At 43.7% G+C, this 18,774-nt stretch overlaps 1 protein-coding gene across 1 annotated transcript in view; it reads left to right on the top strand.

Annotated features, from left to right (window-relative positions):
• Window positions 1-18,774, top strand: part of NHERF4 (NHERF family PDZ scaffold protein 4) — a 131,586-nt gene that overhangs the window by 55,002 nt on the left and 57,810 nt on the right. The window contains exon 5 of the mRNA XM_075327664.1: window positions 5,478-5,679. Within this exon, the coding sequence (XP_075183779.1) occupies window positions 5,478-5,679 (202 nt within the window). The remainder of the gene's footprint in view (window positions 1-5,477; window positions 5,680-18,774) is intronic.

Raw genomic sequence — 18,774 nt, forward strand, 5'->3', positions numbered from 1 at the left:
ACAAAATGGCCACTGCCAGAATAGCACATGGCTTCTTTGTGTAAGGGCGGTTGAACCACATGAGAGGGGGAAGGGAGAAGCTGATTTTACTTCTGCTAAACTTACAAGTTTAACCAATTATCCTTCCTGCCTATATTCCATACTCTATACATATACACACAGATTTACATATCCACAGTCCTGGTCCAACTACAGTTAAAAACACTAATTTTTCTGTCTAAGTATGTACTACTCCATTCAGCCATGTGCTTCATCCACCATTTTAAAATCTGTAGGAACATGTGGCAGAGAAAAGGGAAAACTGACCTCACATCTGCTCAAACTCTGTCTCCCCATTTTCTATAGTCTGTACTTATACATATATATATATATTTATACACACACACATATGTCCTAGATCTAAGTCTAATTATAGATAAAAACACTTATTTTTCGGTCTAAGTATATAGTACTCCATCCAATCCATTGCTCAAACATTTACAGAGCACATGGTCTTCTTCACACAAACCCCTGACTCACTTTGTTTTCTTTGTCTCAATCATGCTGTAGCCATGTGCTTCGTCCACCATTTTAAAATCTTACCTAAAATGTCTGCGTCCATGACTAGCACATGGTTTATCACAGGATTGCGGCCTAGAGTCCCCACATCTCAACACATTCCACTCATCCGGATTTTTTCCGACCACAACTACACACAACTTCATCAATTTCACCATCTTTCTCTCAAGATAAACAATATCAACAAAACCAACAAACAAACACAGGACTAGATGACTCACAACTGACACACAACTTGAACACTAAGTAAAGTTTTGTTAAGTCTGCAGCAGGCGCCTCGTCACGGTGTCCCTGCCCAGTTTCTACATGGTCCATAATTCATAAAGACACCAATGGTGTCACCCCTGGTTACAAGGTGCCCGTACCAGCCGATTCACGTCCAGCGCTTTTTCTAGACCCCAAGACACCTCATACCAATTATATCACCCAAGCTTGCGCTAAGCCCCAATGGTATCCGTACCAGCCATTTCACGTCCAGCGTTAGGCCCCAAGACTACCACGTACCAGCCACAATGCGCAACTTAAACGCTATGCCCCAATGGTATCCGTACCAGCCATTCCACGCTAAACTGCGCTAGGCCCCAAGATTACCACGTACCAGCAGTCCCACGTATTTCCTTACAGAGCCATAAACTGTACCACAGGCGACAACCGTATACTATACCACAGACAAAATCCTTTACCATATCAACAAATTTGAGAGCCCGTGAAAAACACGTGCCTAACCTGACCAATTAAAACCTGCGCTATATCTCTAGGTCTTGTACCAAACCGTATTAACTACTTAAGTCTCCACTAGAACCACAAACCATATCATAGGCGACAATTAACAGAACTCACAAACCCACATGCTCTCTTAATTTCCCCTCTTCACAAATACAAACAACAGACAGCAGGCAACTGAATATGTGACGGTTCTTCCGAGATTAATATGGCCAGCAGCGGAGAAACTCTTCTGCCGTCACAGAGATCGCAAAAACCGGACACGGTCAGGCAATCAGTGCCACATACCCTGAGACACACGAGTAAGACTTCAGATTATAAAAATCAGCAGACTTACCATGTTCTCGTATAAAGAGCTGATCAGACTCTTGGATCAGGGTATCCAGCACGTCCTTCCATTCCAATCGCCGGTCCTCAAGATTGTAGAGTTTCTCCTATACTGGCCCCACATTGGGCACCAATAATGTTAAGGTGAACTCTTAACCAGAGATCACTAGTTGCCTACTGCCTAGTCTAATTGGTGTGGGTCGAGTGCATGCTTGAAAAGTTAGATCAGACACAGTCGGATATTCATCTTTCCTCGACAGAAGTCAGCCCATGCTCTGCTTTATTACAACTGAGCTTGCTCTGATATAACCTTGCAAAGGGGCATGTCCGGATGTGTTCATTGGTCAGTGGGTCGAACAATGTATTAGTCCATGAGCTGATTGGTAGGCGTCATTGTAGGCGGGTCTATGACATCATTGTATGGATCCATGGTGATGGTGATGGGAGCGACGTCATCTGGTGGATCCATGCTGGATGGTCTGGTCTGTAATGTCATCTGATCTTTGGTTTGGTCTTCTCTTATATGGTATCTTCTTACACCTGGACATTCCTTGCATTCCAGGCAAGGTGTGGAGAAACAGGCAATGACAGCCACCTTTATATCTGTGTCATGTATATGAGCTGAAACCTGAATTATGTAAGGCAAATCGACATATTTCCCACAATGCTCTATGTCCAGAGGTTAATTAAGTATTTCATTTTATGGCTCTCCTCAACATCCATCAGTATTGCTCCAAGATGGAATTGATCAACCTTTTTGAGACACCAGAACAGTAAATGCGTATTACTATGCAGAGATAGATCCCCAAATTCCACTCCTAATTTTTCATAAGAAGACATCTTTGCGATTACAGAGCCAGGGGAAAACTAAATGAAGATTCCTATAAGAAATGAGTATAAAAGCTTTGTTTATTTACCATTATATTGGGTATATATAACAATATTAATAAGCTCATTCGTAATGACAATCAAATACAAGTACGTTTTGCAAAATACAGGCAGCTACAAGCCATAGACATCATTAACTTTAGCCACCTTCTATCAGTCCTACTGATCAGCTGGTTTGTCACATCTTGCATGGTATATGACATATGTATCGGTTATCTTTACTAATGAGAACTTGTAGATTAATATTTTATTTAGGGCTTGCATTTTTAATGAAAAGTTTGGATATGGAAACTGCTGCTGGCGAATCAATGCATTCAACCATTAACACATCACACATCCACACATGCTTATAGGTGACATGTTGTGAGATCATGACAATATCGGAGAGCCTAAAATAACTTTAACCCCTTCAGCCCCGGGGCACTTTCCGTTTTTGCGTTTTTGTTTTTTGCTCCCCTTCTTCCGAGAGGCGTAACTTTTTTATTTTTCCATCAATCTTGCCATATGAGGGCTTGTTTTTTGCGGGATGAGTTGTACTTTTAAATGAAACCATAAGTTTTACCATATAGTGTACTGGAAAACGGCAAAAAAATTCCAAGTGCGGAAAAATTGCAAAAAAAAGTGGGATTGTACAATAGTTTTTGGGATATTTTATTCACCGTGTTCACTATATGGTAAAACTGAGGTATCTGTGTGATGCCTCAGGTCGGTGCGAGTTTGTAGACACCAAACATGTATAGGTTTACTTGTATCTAAGGGGTTAAAAAAAATTCACAAGCTTGTCCAAAAAATGTGGCGCACGTTTTGCGCCATTTTCCAAAACCCGTAGCGTTCTCATTTTTCAGGATCTGAGGCTCAGTGATGGCTTATTTTTTGCGTCTCGACCTGACGTTCTTAACGGTACTATTTTTGCGCAGATGCTACATTTTGATCGCCTGTTATTGCATTTTGCGCAAAATTTGCGGCGACCAAAAAACGTAATTTTGGGGTTTTGGAATTTTTTTGCCGCTACGCCGTTTACTGATCAGATTCATTGATTTTATATTTTGATAGATCGGGCATTTATGAACGTGGCGATACCAAATATGTGTGTATTTTTTATTTTTTTAACCCTTTAATTTTCAATGGGGTGAAAGGGGGGTGATTTGAACTTTTAGGTTTTTTTATTTTTTTTAAATTTTTTAAAACTTTTTTTTTAACTTTTTTTTTATTTTACTAGTCCTTCTAGGGGGCTATTGCGATCAGCAATCCGATCGCTCTGCACTATCTGCAGATCTCAGCTACAGAGCTGAGAACTGCAGATTTGCTGCGTCACTTTCAATGCCGGCTGTATTCCGGCATTGAGAGGAAGTGAGTCATGTTAGCTACAGGCGTCATCACATGACCCTGTGCTACCATGGCAACCGCCGAAAGTCACGTGATCATGTCACGTGACTTCCGGTGGGGGCGGGGTAAGTCACTGTCATGGCGGCGCCCATATACATATCGCTGCCAAGACTTTGGCAGCGAAATGTAAGGGGTTAATGGCCGCGGGTGGAAACGATTCCACCCGCGGCTAGCAGGCACACGTCAGCTGTTGATAGCTGATATGTGCGCGTCTCGCCGCCGCCTGCCGGCGGCAGGGGGCGGGGCTTACCGGCACACGATCCATGACGTACCCAGTACGTCATGGGTCATTAAGGGGTTAATCAGAAGGATCTTGAAAGTTTAAAACAGGTAATTTTTTTTACTTATGACTCAAGATGGGTTAAACCAATGAACTGCAGTTTTTACTTTCAGATTCTATGTCAAAATACAAATTGAGGATCCATAGTTCTTGATTCCTTTGAAATTTTTACTAGAAAGTAGAAGACAAATATCAAGCGTTTAAGCCTACTTTGGGCTATTCATCAGCCTGTGGTTTCATCTACTCAGCACGCGCAATTTTTATATTTTCTATTTATTGTCTAACATGGTACAAAGATATATTTTTCCTGTTTCCATTTTGGCACATGCAGGAGTTTATAGGGGATCGTTTCTTCTTGTGGAGAGTGCAAAGCTGGTCTCTGTATGGACTTATAGTCCACACGATGCTTCTCTCTGAATTTAAATATGCTTCAGAAAGGAAGAGGCCTTGTATTTTAGCACCACGAAGAGAAAACATTAGGGCCCCAATCAGAAGCCTCTCACCCAGCCACATCAGATCTCCAAATTTGCCCTGAGACATGACAGTAACACAGCACACAGTCAGAAGGGAACTACACACTAAGGGGCACTTTGCACACTGCGACATCGCAGGCCGATGCTGCGATGCCGAGTGCGATAGTGCCCGCCCCCGTCGCAGCAACGATATGTGGTGATAGCTGGCGTAGCGAAAGTTATCGCTACGCCAGCTTCACACACACACTCACCTGCCGTGCGACGTCCCTGTGGCCGGCGACCCGCCTCCTTGTTAAGGGGGCGGGTCGTGCGGCGTCACTGCGACGTCACACGGCAGGCGGCCAATCAGAGCGGAGGGGCGGAGATGAGCAGGATGTCAACATCCTGCCCACCTCCTTCCTTCCGCATATCCTACGGAAGCCGCAGTGACGCCGGTAGGAGACGTTCCTCGCTCCTGCGACTTCACACACAGCGATGTGTGCAGCCGCAGGAGCGAGGAACAACATCGGACCGTCGCGTCAGCGTAATCATGGATTACGCCGACGCTGCACCGATGATACGATTACGACGCTTTTGCGCTCGTTAATCGTATCATCCAGCCTTTACACACTGCGATGTCGCATGCGATGCCGGAAGTGCGTCATTTTCAATTTGACCCCACCGACATCGCACCTGCGATGTCGCAGTGTGCAAAGTGCCCCTAAGGATACATAGGATCTGTGAACATTATCTTCAATCACACTGCTGTCTGTCTGAGCAGCTTCCGTCATTTCATGTTGTTGTGCGGTTTGTAGTATGATTCAGTTCATTACCAGTCTTAATTGTATTTTATATTTCATCAGGTCGTCCAGAAGGTAAAAGCCAGTGGTCTCCGCTTGTCACTAACAGTCCTTGATGAACACAGCTATGAGAAGTTGCATGCTGATAAAACCTCACCAATATCTCTCCTTACACATTATATCCCGGAGTCATGTCCCAGACCAAAACTCTGCCTAGTGCGGAATGAGGGAAAAGGCTTTGGGTTCACTGCCAGTGCTACAGGGGGTAAGCCATCACACTGCTATGAACACTGCTCTCCTTTATTATTCTTTATCCCGGTGACGGATTGGATCTATTTTTCTTAACCCGTAACCTGAAAGCCGTCCTATTCACTATTCGAACAAACAGTACTTAGCGAATATTTCCCATTGACTTACATTGCGTCCGCTACTCGTAACGAATATGCGAGTAGCAGACAGTTTACTCACTAACAGAATAGCGAGTTTGAATAGTCAACTACTCGGTCAACACTAGTCGTCACTCAAAACAAACGCAAAAGCGATATCCACAAGATAATGACATGTACAGTACAGACCAAAAGTTTGGACACACCTTATTCAAAGAGTTTTCTTTTTTTTCATGACTCTGAAAATTGTAGATTCACATTGAAGGCATCAAAACTATAAATTAACACATGTGGAATGAAATACTTAACAAAAAAGTGTGAAACAACTGAAAATGTCTTATATTCTAGGTTCTTAAAAGTAGCCACCTTTTGCTTTGATTACTGCTTTGCACACTCTTAGCATTCTCTTGTTGAGCTTCAAGAGGTAGTCACCAGAAATAGTTTTCACTTCACAGGTGTGCCCTGTCAGGTTTTTAATAATTGGGATTTCTTGCCTTATAAATGGGGTTGAGACCATCAGTTGTGTTGTGCAGAAGTCTGGTGGATACACAGCTGATAGTCCTACTGAATAGGCTGTTAAAAATTGTATTATAGCAAGAAAAAGCAGCTAAGTAAAGAAAAACGAGTGGCCATCATAACTTTAAGAAATGAAGGTCAGTCAGTCCGAAAAATTGGGAAAACTTTGAAAGTGTCCCCAAAAACCATCAAATGCTACAAAGAAACTGGCTTACATGAGGACCGCCCTAGGTAAGGAAGACCAAGAGTCACCTCTGCTGCGAAGGATAAGTTTATCTGAGTCAGTAGCCTCATAAATCGCAGGTTAACAGCAGCTCAGATTAGAGACCAGGTCAATGCCACACAGAGTTCCAGCAGCAGACACATCTCTAAAACAACTGTTAAGAGGAGACTTTGTGCAGCTGGCCTTCATGGTAAAATAGCTGCTAGGAAACCACTGCTAAGGACAGGCAACAAGCAGAAGAAACTTGTTTGGGCTAAAAACCACAAGGAATGGACATTAGACCATTGGAAATCTGTGCTTTGGTCTGATGAGTCCAAATTTGAGATCTTTGGATCCAACCACCGTGTCTTTGTGCGACGCAGAAAAGGTGAACGGATGGACTCTACATGCCTGGTTCCCACCGTGAAGCATTGAGGAGGAGGTGTGATAGTGTGGGGGTGCTTTGCTGATGACACTGTTGGGGATTTATTCAAAATTGAAGGCATACTGAACCAGCATGGCTATCACAGCATCTTGAAGCGGCATGTTATTCCATCCGGTTTGCCGTTTAGTTGGACCATCATTTATTTTTCAACAGGACAATGACCCCAAACACACCTCCAGGCTGTGTAAGGGCTATTTGACTAAGAAGGAGAGTGATGGGGTGCTACGCCAGATGACCTGGCCTCCACAGCCACCAGACATGAACCCAATCAAGATGGTTTGGGGTGAGCTGGACCGCAGAGTGAAGGCAAAAGTGCCAACAAGTGCTAAGCATCTCTGGAAACTCCTTCAAGACTGTTGGAAGACCATTTCCGCTGACTACCTCTTGAAGCTCATTAAGAGAATGATGCCAAGAGTGTGTAAAGCAGTAATCAAAGCAAAAGGTGGCTACTTTGAAGAACCTAAAATATAAGACATATTTTCAGTTGTTTCACACTTTTTTGTTAAGTATTTCATTCCACATGTGTTAATTCATAGTTTTGATGCCTTCAATGTGAATCTACAATTTTCAGAGTCATGAAAATAAAGAAAACTCTTTGAATGAGAATGTGTGTCCAAACTTTTGGTCTGTACTGTATATGAAAAATGAAAAGTGACGAATTAAATGCTCTAGGTAGGTGAAAACAAAAATAAAAAATACATTGTTTGGATCCACATTGGAAAAAAAATGCACAAAAGGGAACAAAATATAACAGTGCAAATCTACATAATATGTCGAAACAAATAAGATCCACTACAAGGCAATAATGTGCTGATAAATGACCCGAATAATAGCCTAAATGGAAAAAAGTGGAATAATAAAGTCAAAGGGAATCACTGAAAACTTGACAGAACCTAGAACAATGCAAAAACTGCAAAGAATGAGATACAAAAATGGATGCAAAGAAGAAAATGTATCAACTCCAGCACAGTGTTAAAGTATTGTCCTAAAGGGAACATATTATTAGGGATCACTAATACTACATAAAATTGCAAACAATTCAAATGAATAAAGCCTTGTTTACACGCTGCAATATATCTTACAATGTGGCGGGGTCACGTCGTAAGTGACGCACGTCCGGCATTGTAAGGTACATTGCAGTGTGTGACAGGTACGTGCGATTGCGATTGAACGTTAAAACGTTCATCGCATACACATCGTACCTGTCTCTAGAATTGCACGTCAGGTTGTTCATAGTACCCGGGGTAGCACACATCGCAGTGTGACACCCTGGGAACGATGAACAGAACTTACCTGCCTCCCACGGCTGCCGCCGATAATGCGGAAGGAAGGAGGTGGGCGGGATGTTTACGTCCCGCTCAGCTCCGCCACTCCGCTTCCATTGGCCGCTACCGCGTGACGTCGCTGTGACGCCGAACATTCCTCCCATTCCAGGAAGTGGACGTTCGCCGCTCACAGCGAGGTCGTATGGAAGGTAAGTACGTGTGACGGGGGTTAATCGTTTGTGCGGCACGTTCAACAAATTGAACGTGCCACACATACGATGGGGGCGTTGCAAATCGCATACGGTATCGTATGCGAAATTGCAACGTGTAAAGCAGGCTTTAGGTCCATAAGGGTGTAAATGTAAAAAATACACAGTGTATAAATGCATTGTAAAAATATGCATAGGATGAAAAGCAAGTGTTAAGCGGGCTTTACACGCTACGAGATCGCTGCAGTGATCTCGTTGGGGTAACGGATTTTGTGACGCACATCCGGCCGCTGTAGCGATCTCATTGTGTGTGACTCCTAGGAGCGATTTTGGATCGTTACAAAAACGTCCAAAATCGCTCCTCGTTGACATGGGGGTCACTTCTCAAATATCGCTGCTGCAGCGTGTACGATGTAGTTCGTCACTCCTGCGGCAGCACACATCGCTCCGTGTGACGCCGCAGGAGCGAGGAACCTCACCTTACCTGCCGCCGCCCGCAATGCGGAAGGAATGAGGTGGGCGGGATGTTACGTCCCGCTCAACTCCTCCCCTCCGCTTTGATTGGGAGGCCGCTTAGTGACGTCTCTGTCATGCCACACGGACCGCCCCCTTAGAAAGGAGGCGGTTTGCCGGTCACAGCGACGTTGTTAGGCAGGTAAGTAGTGTGACGGGTCCGGGCGATGTTGTGCGCCATGGGCAGCGATTTGCCCGTGTCATACAACCGATGGGGGCGGGTACCCACGCTAGCGATATCCTTACCGATATCGCAGCGTGTAAAGTGGCCTTTAGTCATCCATAGTGTAATAAAGAAACAAGGTGGACCAAGAGGAGAGGTGGAATAAACCACTTTAAATCGGGTCTCATGACACCCCAACGTGCGTTTCACTCAGTGCTTCAGGGGGTGAATAAAGAGTGTAATATAGGAGTATTTATATTGATACCCACCTATGTAATGCAGCGGTTCTAACTGCGCTCTGTCTCCATGAGGCCATATCTGTAAATGTGGTGCTCGGCGTCTGATGTCACCGCTGCCAGCCCACATCAGACGTATGAAGGTGTGGTGTTGTGAATACATTTTCCAGTTTGGGGCCCCCTCTTGTGGTCAGTGCTGGTGGTGCAGTTGATTTGTGGAATGAGAGCCAGACACCTGTGGAGGACTAACAATCAGGTCATTCAGATTGGGCCTATGTAACTGAGTAGTTTTCTGCTGTTACTTGCCGGTGCTCAATGGTCTCCGGTGTGTTGAGAACATTCTGTAACCAGCCCTTCTCTCTACCAGAACTCCTCTCAGATAAGTTTGTCTTTGTACCCCTGCTTATTGTTTTCATTTTCTTGTAGTTTTTTCTGTTTTGATACTAATGCTTGATTCCTGATTTTTCCTGTGTGGAGTTCTTGGTGGAGTTGGATCATTCCCTGCTGGGAGTGTCTGTATACTGTAAAATAGTGAGTTTATTATGAATATTTGTTTCATAGTATATCTCTGCATGCAGGCCTTAGCTTGTATGATTAGCCTCATCCCTTAGACGTGTGTAAATGTGTGAGTTGAAGAACTAGCTAATCTATTCTAATTCTAACTAGCATCTGACAAGATAAATCAAAGCTGGCTGACAACTCAGTGCTATTTTTCTATATACTAGGGCAAAGATCAACAAGTCAAGGTCTGGAATAGCATTGAAGGCCTTCTAAGTATTACATTAGGTCTAAGGTCAACAAGCCTCAAAGAGTTTCTATACTTTTTTAAGGTCAAGGGGTCAAGTAGCTGGTTTTAGAAATCTGTACTGCGCATGACACTTACTTTGCAGATTTCGGACCACGTAACAATGGCTTAATGCATGGTTAAAATTGGGAACGAGTTATATTGGGTTCTTGAAAACATGTTTTAAGACCATTTAAATAGATAAGTGAGTAAAAGAGGGTGTGGTGAATTGTATTTAAGCTTTAATACACTTCATAGGGTAGAATGGGACCATTCTCAGGCCAGATGAACCAGATGGAAGACTGCTTGCCATAACATCACTGCTATGTAAGATAATGGACTCTTTTTCTCTATCTTTTTCTCTCTTAACTCAATTCTAACTAAAATCAAGCATTATTTTTCTGTAATGATTTTTAACCTTTATTGAATAAACCCACATATGGTTTTACACCTATATATTTCTTCAATCATTATACACTGGCTAAGTGGATACGTCAATCCTATTTTTAACAAATATACCTAGCTCCATGTTCTGCTATGTATTGTGTTTTGTCATGCTTGATATTAAATTCAGTCCCTCAACTATATTAGTGTTTTTTGGATCCCAGTAACACCAGAGTCCTGATTTAGTGGTGGTGAGCCTGTGTGGGCTCAGGCTATTGTTTCATATCAGGCATGCTGAGATTTATTAGGGTTTTTACGGCTGCAGACAGATAGCTTGGTCCTCATCTTTGCTGAATCTGTTTTCTAGCTATATATTGTGTTTTCTTATATCACCGTAGTCTTTACATGTGGGGGCTATCTATATCTTTGGGAACTACTCTGAGGCAGATTAACTTTTCTAATATTTCTCTCTGTAAGATTATTTAGTTCTTCGGCTTTGTCGAGGCGTCTAGGTCATCGTAGGCACGTCCCACAGCTACTTCTAGTTGTGTGTCAGCATTAGGTCTGCAGTCCGTTAAGGTACCAGTCACTCTGGTTACTTTTTGGGTTTCCACATTTTTGTCCCTTTTCTGATCCTCCTCGGTCACTGAGTCATAACAGTAGCACTGGCCTTAACTAAGATTCCAGGGTACTCAAAAGAAGGAAAAAAAAAAAGTGTGTCAGAATTTTTTTTTTGCGTGTGTTTTTTCTTCTTTTTCTCTGGGTGCCGTGGAGGATCTTGTACTGCTATGTTACACAATTAGCTCAGCGAGTTGATCAGCTTACATCTCAGGTTAACGGTCTAAATTTTTGAACTTCAAGAAAAATTGTAAGTTATTTTTCGCCTTGAAAGTAAAGTCCTCAGGGTCTTCCAGGCAGCGAGTTCAAATTGTTATCTCCCTGCTGCGTGGTGACCCCCATGATTGGACTTTTTCCCTGGCGCCTGAAGATCCTGCTCTTGCTGATGTGGTTTTTTTTTCAGGCTCCAGAGTTGTTATATGATGAACCTAATGCTGTTGATCAAGCCGAGAAAATTTTATTGGCTTTGATCCAGGGTCAGGAACCTGCAGAGGTATATTGTCAGACGTTTCGTAAGTGGGCGGTCCTTACTGAGTGGGATGATGCAGCTCTTGCGGCTCTCTCTCGGAAGGGGTTGACAGAGCCTGTTAAGGATGTTATGGTGGGCTTTTCTCTCTGGTCTCGATGCCTCTATGTCATTGGCCATTCAGATTTACAGACGTTTACGTGAACGTAAAACAATGCGAGCAAAGGTGTCGCTCTCAGAGCGGTCTCCGAAGCCTATGAAGTCTTATAGGGTCCTTTCTAGGGCAGAATGGCAGGATTTTAGACTGCAAAATAAGCTATGTTTCTTCTGTCGAGACGCCTCTCATACTATTTCTGTCTACCTTAAGCGCGAGAAACGATTTGCCCGTTCATTTACTTTGGGCGATATAAAGTTTAAGTTTCTTTTGTAGGTTTCTTTAATCTGTTCCCTATCGTCATTTCCTGCTATGGCTTTTATTGATTCAGGAGCTGCCCTGAACTTGATGGATTTTGGGTTTGCTGAGCGTTGTGGTTTTCCTATGGTACCTTTGCATGCTCCTTTCCCTTTGAGGGGTATTGATGCTACTCCTTTAGCTGAAAATAAGCCCCAGTTTTGGACCCAGGTGACGATGCGAGTCACACCTGACCATCAGGAGGTTTGTAAGTTTTTGGTCTTGCATAATTTGCATGACATTTTGGTATTGGGATTCCCTTGGTTGCAAACCCATAATACAGTTCTGGATTGGACATCCTTGTCTGTGACTAGTTGGTGCTGCCAATGTGTGCATAATGACATTCCTGTTTTGTCTATTTCATCTCAGACACAGGAGGTCCCTGACTATTTGACAGATTTCATGGATGTATTTAATGAGACCGAGGCTGCGTCCTTGCCTCCGCATAGGGACTATGATTGCGCTATTGAATTGGTGCCTGGATGTAAATTTCCTAAGGGACAGCTTTTCAATTTATCTGTACCTGAACATATTGCTATGTGGATTTATATTAAGGAGACTTTGGAGAAGTGTCACATCAGACCTTCATCTTCACCTTTGGGTGCTGTTTTTTTCTTTGTGGCCAAGAAGGATGGGTCATTGCAGTCCTGTATTGACTATCGTCTCCTTTATAAAATTACAGTTAAATATCTGTATCCATTGCCTCTGATTTACGACCTGTTTTCCAGAGTGAAGGGTGATAGTTGGTTTACTAAGCTCGATCTTCGGGGAGCGTATAATCTCATTCGCATTAAGCAGGGTGATAAATGGAAGACGGCATTTAATACCCCTGAGGGGAATTTTGAGTACCTATTGATGACCTTTGGGCTCACTAATGCCCCTTCCGTCTTTCAATCTTTCATGAATGATATTTTCCGGGACTTTGTTGACAAATTTTTGATTGTCTATTTGGATGATATTTTGATCTTTTCTGACGAATGGGATTCTCATGTTTAACAGGTTCGGACAGTGTTTCAGGTTCTCAGGGACAATGTCAAGGGATCGAAATGTCTTTTTGGCAAAAGTTCTCTTATTTGGGGTTCATTATGTCCCCGTCTTCTATTGAAATGGATCCGGTCAAGGTCCAGGCCATTCGTGATTGGGTTCAGCCTACTTCTTTGAAAGCCCTTCAGACGTTTTTGGGTTTTTCTGATTTCTATCGTAAATTCATAGGCAATTTTTCCAGTATTGTCAAGCCATTGACTGATTTGACCAAAAAGGGAGTGAATGTTGTCAATTGGTCTCCAGAGGCAGTCTTGGCTTTTCAGGAGCTTAAAAGAAGGTTTACTTCTGCTCCAGTCTTGCGGCAGCCTGATGTGTCTCTTCCCTTCCAGGTGGAGATCATTGCGTCAGAGATCGGAGCAGGGGCTGTCTTGTCTCAAAGAGACCCTTTGACTTCTAAAATGAGACCATGTGCCTTCTTTTCCCGAAAATTTTCACCACTGGAATGAAACTATGATGTGGGGAATCGGGAATTTTTGGCTGTGAAGTGGGCCTTTGAAGAATGGCGACATTGTCTGGCGGGGGCGAGACATCAAATTGTTGTACTCACTGATCATAAGAATTTGATCTATCTTGAATCTGCCAAGAGGTTGAATCCCAGGCAGGCTAGATGGGCCTTGTTTTTCTTGCGCTTTAATTTTGTGGTCTCTTATATTCTGGACACTAAGAATATTAAGGCGGATGACCTTTCTGGGAGTTTCTTTGCTGATTCTCTTGATGTGACCGAGCCTGCTACCATCCTGCATGAGGGAGTGATTCTCTCTGCGATTTCACACAATTTGAGACTTGCTCTTGAGTAATTTCAGGAGAACAAACCTAAAAGATGTCCTGGGGGGAAATTGTATGTTCCTGACAAATGGAGGAGTAAAGTGATGTCTGAAATTCATTGTTCCGTGTTGGCTGGTCATCCTGGGATTTTTGGCGCCAGGGATTTGGTGAGTAGGTTCTTTTGGTGGCCTTCTCTGTCTCGTGATGTGAGGAGTTTTGTGCAGTCCTGTGGGATCTGTTCTAGATCCAAGTCTTGTTGTAACCGTTCTAGTGGACTGTTATTGCCATTGCCGGTGCCTAAGAGACCATGGACTCACATCTCAATGGATTTTATTTCTGATCTCCCTGTTTCTCAGGGGATGATGGTTATTTAGGTAATCTGTGATAGATTTTCCAAAATGATTCATTTGGTGCCACTGCCTAAGTTGCCATCAGCTTCGGAGTTGGTGCCTTTGTTTCTCCGTCAGGTGGTTCGTTTGCATGGTATCCCTGAAAACATTGTCTCCGACAGAGGAGTCCAGTTTGTGTCTAGATTTTGGAGAGCTTTTTGTTCTAGGCTGGGAATTCAGTTGTCCTTCTCCTCTGCATTTCATCCTCAGACCAATGGACAGACTGAGAGGACAAATCAGACTTTGGAAACCTATTTGAAATATTTTGTGTCGGCTGATCAGGACGACTGGGTTTCTTTTTTGTCTTTGGCTGTGTTTGCTCTTAATAATAGAGCTAGTTCAGCCACTTTGATGTCTCCTTTCATTTGTAATTTCGGGTTTCATCCTCAGTATTCTTCAGGGCAGATGGAGGCTTCAGCCTGTCCAGGTGTTCATTCTGCAGTTAAAAAAATGCAGCAGATTTGGGATCAAGTAGTGGATAAATTGTCCCACTTCCAGGAAAATACCAACGTAGGACTGTAGGTCCCCGGTTTAAGGTAGGGGACTTGGTCTGCTTGTCTTCCAGACATGTTCCTATGAAAGTTTCTTCTCTGAAATTTAAGCCAAGGTTTATTGGACCTTATAAAATTTTGGAGATAATTAATCCTGTTTCTTTCCGTTTGGCTCTTCCAGAGACTTTTAAGATTCATAATGTCTTTCATAAGTCTTTGTTGAAAAAATATGTTGAACCAGTGGTGCCCATGGCTGTGCCTCCTGATCCTGTGTTGGTCGAAGGCGATCTGGAATATGTAGTGGAAAAGATTTTGGATTCCCATATTACCAGACGGAAACTCCAGTATCTGGTCAAGTGGAAAGGTTATGTTCAGGAGGATAATTCTTGGGTGGTTGCTTCAAACATACATGCTGATCGCTTGATCCATGCTTTTCATTGAACCCATTCTGACAAACCCGGGGGTTCTGGTGAGGGTTTCGTGACCCCTCCTCAAGGGGGGGTACTGTTGTGAATACATTTTCCAGTTTGGTGCTCCCTCTTGTGGTCAGTGCTGGCGGTGGAGTTGATTTGTGGAATGAGAGCCAGACACCTGTGGAGGACTGGCAATCAGGTCATTCAGATTGGGCCTATATAACTGAGTAGTTTTCTCCTGTTACTTGCCGGTGCTCAATGGTCTCCTGTGTGCTAAGGACATTCTGTAACCAGCCCTTCTCTCTACCAGAACTCCTCTCAGATAAGTTTGTCTTTGTACCCCTGCTTATTGTTTTCACTTTCTTGTAGTTTTTTCTGTTTTGATACTAATGCTTGATTCCTGATTTTTCCTGTGTGGAGTTCTTGGTGGAGTTGGATCATTCCCTGCTGGGAGTGTCTGTATACCTAGCTCCATGTTCTGGTATGTATTGTGTTTAGTCATGTTTGGTATTAAATTCAGTCCCTCAACTATATTAGTGTTTTTTGGATCCCAGTAACACCAGAGTCCTGATTTAGTGGGCGTGAGCCTGTGTGGGCTCAGGGCATTGTTTCATATCAGGCATGCTGAGATTTATTAGGGTTTTTACGGCTGCAGACAGTGCTTTTTCCTATCCTTTCCTATGCAGATAGCTTGGACCTCATCTTTGCTGAATCTGTTTTCCAGGTATGTATTGTGTTTTCTTATATCACCGTAGTCGTTACATGTGGGTGGCTATCTATATCTTTGGGAACTGCTCCGAGGCAGATTAGCTTTTCTAATATTTCTCTCTGTAAGATTATTTAGCTTTCCGGCTTTGTCGAGGCATCTAGGTTATCATAGGCACGCCCCACGGCTACTTCTAGTTGTATGTCAGTATTAGGTCTGCAGTCCGTTAAGGTACCAGCCACTCTGGTTACTTTTTGGGTTTTTGAATTTTTGTCCCTTTTCTGATCCTTATCGGTCACTGAGTCATAACAGTGTGGGCAGGAAGTGAGAAAGCCCTAAGACCTGTCTGCAACCAGAGCAGGAGCTTAACGAGAGATCGCACACCGCTGGGGGCAACAATAGAAGATGATGATGACTGCAAGTGCATGTAAAATAACCCCTGAATGTAGATAACGATAACATGGCCGGAATTAGTGAATAGATAAAGAACTTTTGACGATTAAGGCGCTATGGCAAACACAAATATAATGAAATAATACCAGTACACATACATAAATCTATACATACTGTACACTGGAGATAAAAAAAAAAGAGAACAACTCACAATTTCCTAAATAAGGTCATTGTGTCGTCCTATGTGATTGTATCCTAACATGAGTAAACGCACAGTATTTGAAGCTCAGTTCATAAATTGAATTTATTGTAAAGCACATAATAAAAATGTAAATGAGATAAATGAAAAAGAACATTGATCAAAATTAGAGAACAGTTTCAGATACCTGCAAGTTATTGGTGTTAATCTGGCACTAAGTGCTAATTTCTTTAATTGTTTGACAAACCCTATTTAATTTTCCAGTTTGCACTGATTTTGCAAAAATGGTGTGCTGTACCAAAGTGACAGAAACCCTCCGGCTCCAGGTAGTCCTGATGAAGGACAAAAGGTTGACTCTATCAGCCATTGCAAGAGAAGTTGGTCTTTCCAAGTCTGTGATTTTAAGAATATTGCATATTTACAATATTTTTCAAAGTCCCCCAGGAAGGCTGGTCACCCTCGAAAGACAAATGCAAAGAGAGGCAGGATAATGCAGAGAATCTCAATGGGTAATCGTTTCAACACTGCAGCTGGAATTGCTTGTCAGTTCAGCACTGAACAGGGTAAGGATCTGTCTCTTTATACAGTGTCACAACGCTTAAGAGTATTTGGACTGAAAGGCCATTCTGCAGTGACCAAACCTCTCATCAGCAGAAAGAATGAAAAGGTTAAACTCTACTTTGATGAGGAGCATGTTGTATGGACAGAGGAGAAGTGGTCCACAGTTCATTTTAGTGATGAAAGCAAGTTTAATTTATTTGGGTCAAATGGAAACATTATGTTCATCGACAAACTGGGGAAAGACTGAACCCAAAGTGTGCTAAGAAGTCCGTGAAAGGCGGTGGAGGAAGTGTCATGGTTTGGAAATGTTTTCTGCAGCAGGAGTTGGACCTCTCATACAGCTACATGTCAGTGTGCCGCCCCAGGAGCGCTGTTCCTGTTCGGGGACGCCACAGTGCAGGGAATCTTCTGGCCACAGGTAGGTCAGGTTACCTTCTATAGGAATCGTGACGCCACTCTCGTTTTTTGCGGTCAGGGGGTGACTGCCACTGCAGTTTGGGGAGCACCTGGGGCTGATGGAAAATGCAGTCAGTTGTTGTGGCCTCCCGAGAATGAGGCTGGCCCCAGGGCTCAGTGTAAGTGTGTAGTACCACAGGTCGCAGAAGAACTCACACACAGACAGCAATGTCTTTCAGGGTTTTTACTCACTTTCAGAGGGTAACTGTGAGTCAATCCGGGCGATGCTATGGTGAACCAGGTGGAACCAGGTATCCCTTCGGCTGATGTAGGGGTGACTGCTGACTCGCCTTCCTTGCCCTTCTTGTTTTGAGGTGACCCCGACCTGAAGTCTTGCTGGGATCACCCAGGGAAGTCGCATACGCCGTTCTCCCCTTTCTGGCCCGTTTGCGGGCAGCGTGGATTAGGATGGTGAGGTGCTCTGGGGACCTGTAACCCCGTGCGGGCTCAGTCTACCGGCGGTCCCCTTACGCTCCACCTCTTGCTACTGCTTAGGTGGATTTCAGGCAGCACCACTGGGTAGCCGTTCTCCCCCGCCAGCAGCCACTGACTGGTACAGTGTCTGGCAGGGCCCTGCTCCTCTGCTCTGCCCTCCAGATGCGGCTCCTGTACTCTTAGTCCTTCGGCTGCCTCTGCACAACTCCCTGTCTCCAGTCCCACACCCACCACTAGCTGGGATGCGAGGACTACGCCCCCTCCCTGGGTCCGCCCAGGGGTCCCCTCTAAGATGTGTGTATTCCTGGTTCTAAGTGTTTGTGTGTGTCCACACCCTAGTCAGCCTCTGGGATTACCTGTGTTGTACTGACCCAGCATGGGTGCAGTGCTCAGTGGTGCCTGACCAGGTCAGGGGCGTCACATCAGAGTGAATGCAAGTGTGTACCAGAACATTCTTCAACAACATGTGGTTCCTTACTTGCATTCATGCTTCAACAGCCAGCAATTTTCATGCAGGACAATGCCCCCTGTCACACTGCAAAATCGGGTGAAGCAGCTCCTTGAAACAGAAAAAAGTAAAGCAATGAAATGGCCAGCCCTGATTCCTGATCTAAACCAAATAGAAAACCTGTGGAAAATCCTTGGTGATAAAGTTATGGCCAAGAAACCCACAACAGTCAAAGAACTGTGGAATGAGACTTGAAGAAGAGTGGACCAAAATCACACCAGACACTGTGAGAGACTAGTGAGGTGCTGAAGAAGAAAAGTAGACAGCATCCTAGGTTTATTTTCAATTGTTCTTAAATCCACCAAGTCAAGCAACGTTTCACCCTACAATTGTACGGTGAAATGTTGCCTGACTTGGTGGAT

The sequence above is a fragment of the Anomaloglossus baeobatrachus genome, chromosome 11, assembly GCF_048569485.1.
Source record: "Anomaloglossus baeobatrachus isolate aAnoBae1 chromosome 11, aAnoBae1.hap1, whole genome shotgun sequence".
NCBI classification, from domain to species: domain Eukaryota; kingdom Metazoa; phylum Chordata; class Amphibia; order Anura; family Aromobatidae; genus Anomaloglossus; species Anomaloglossus baeobatrachus.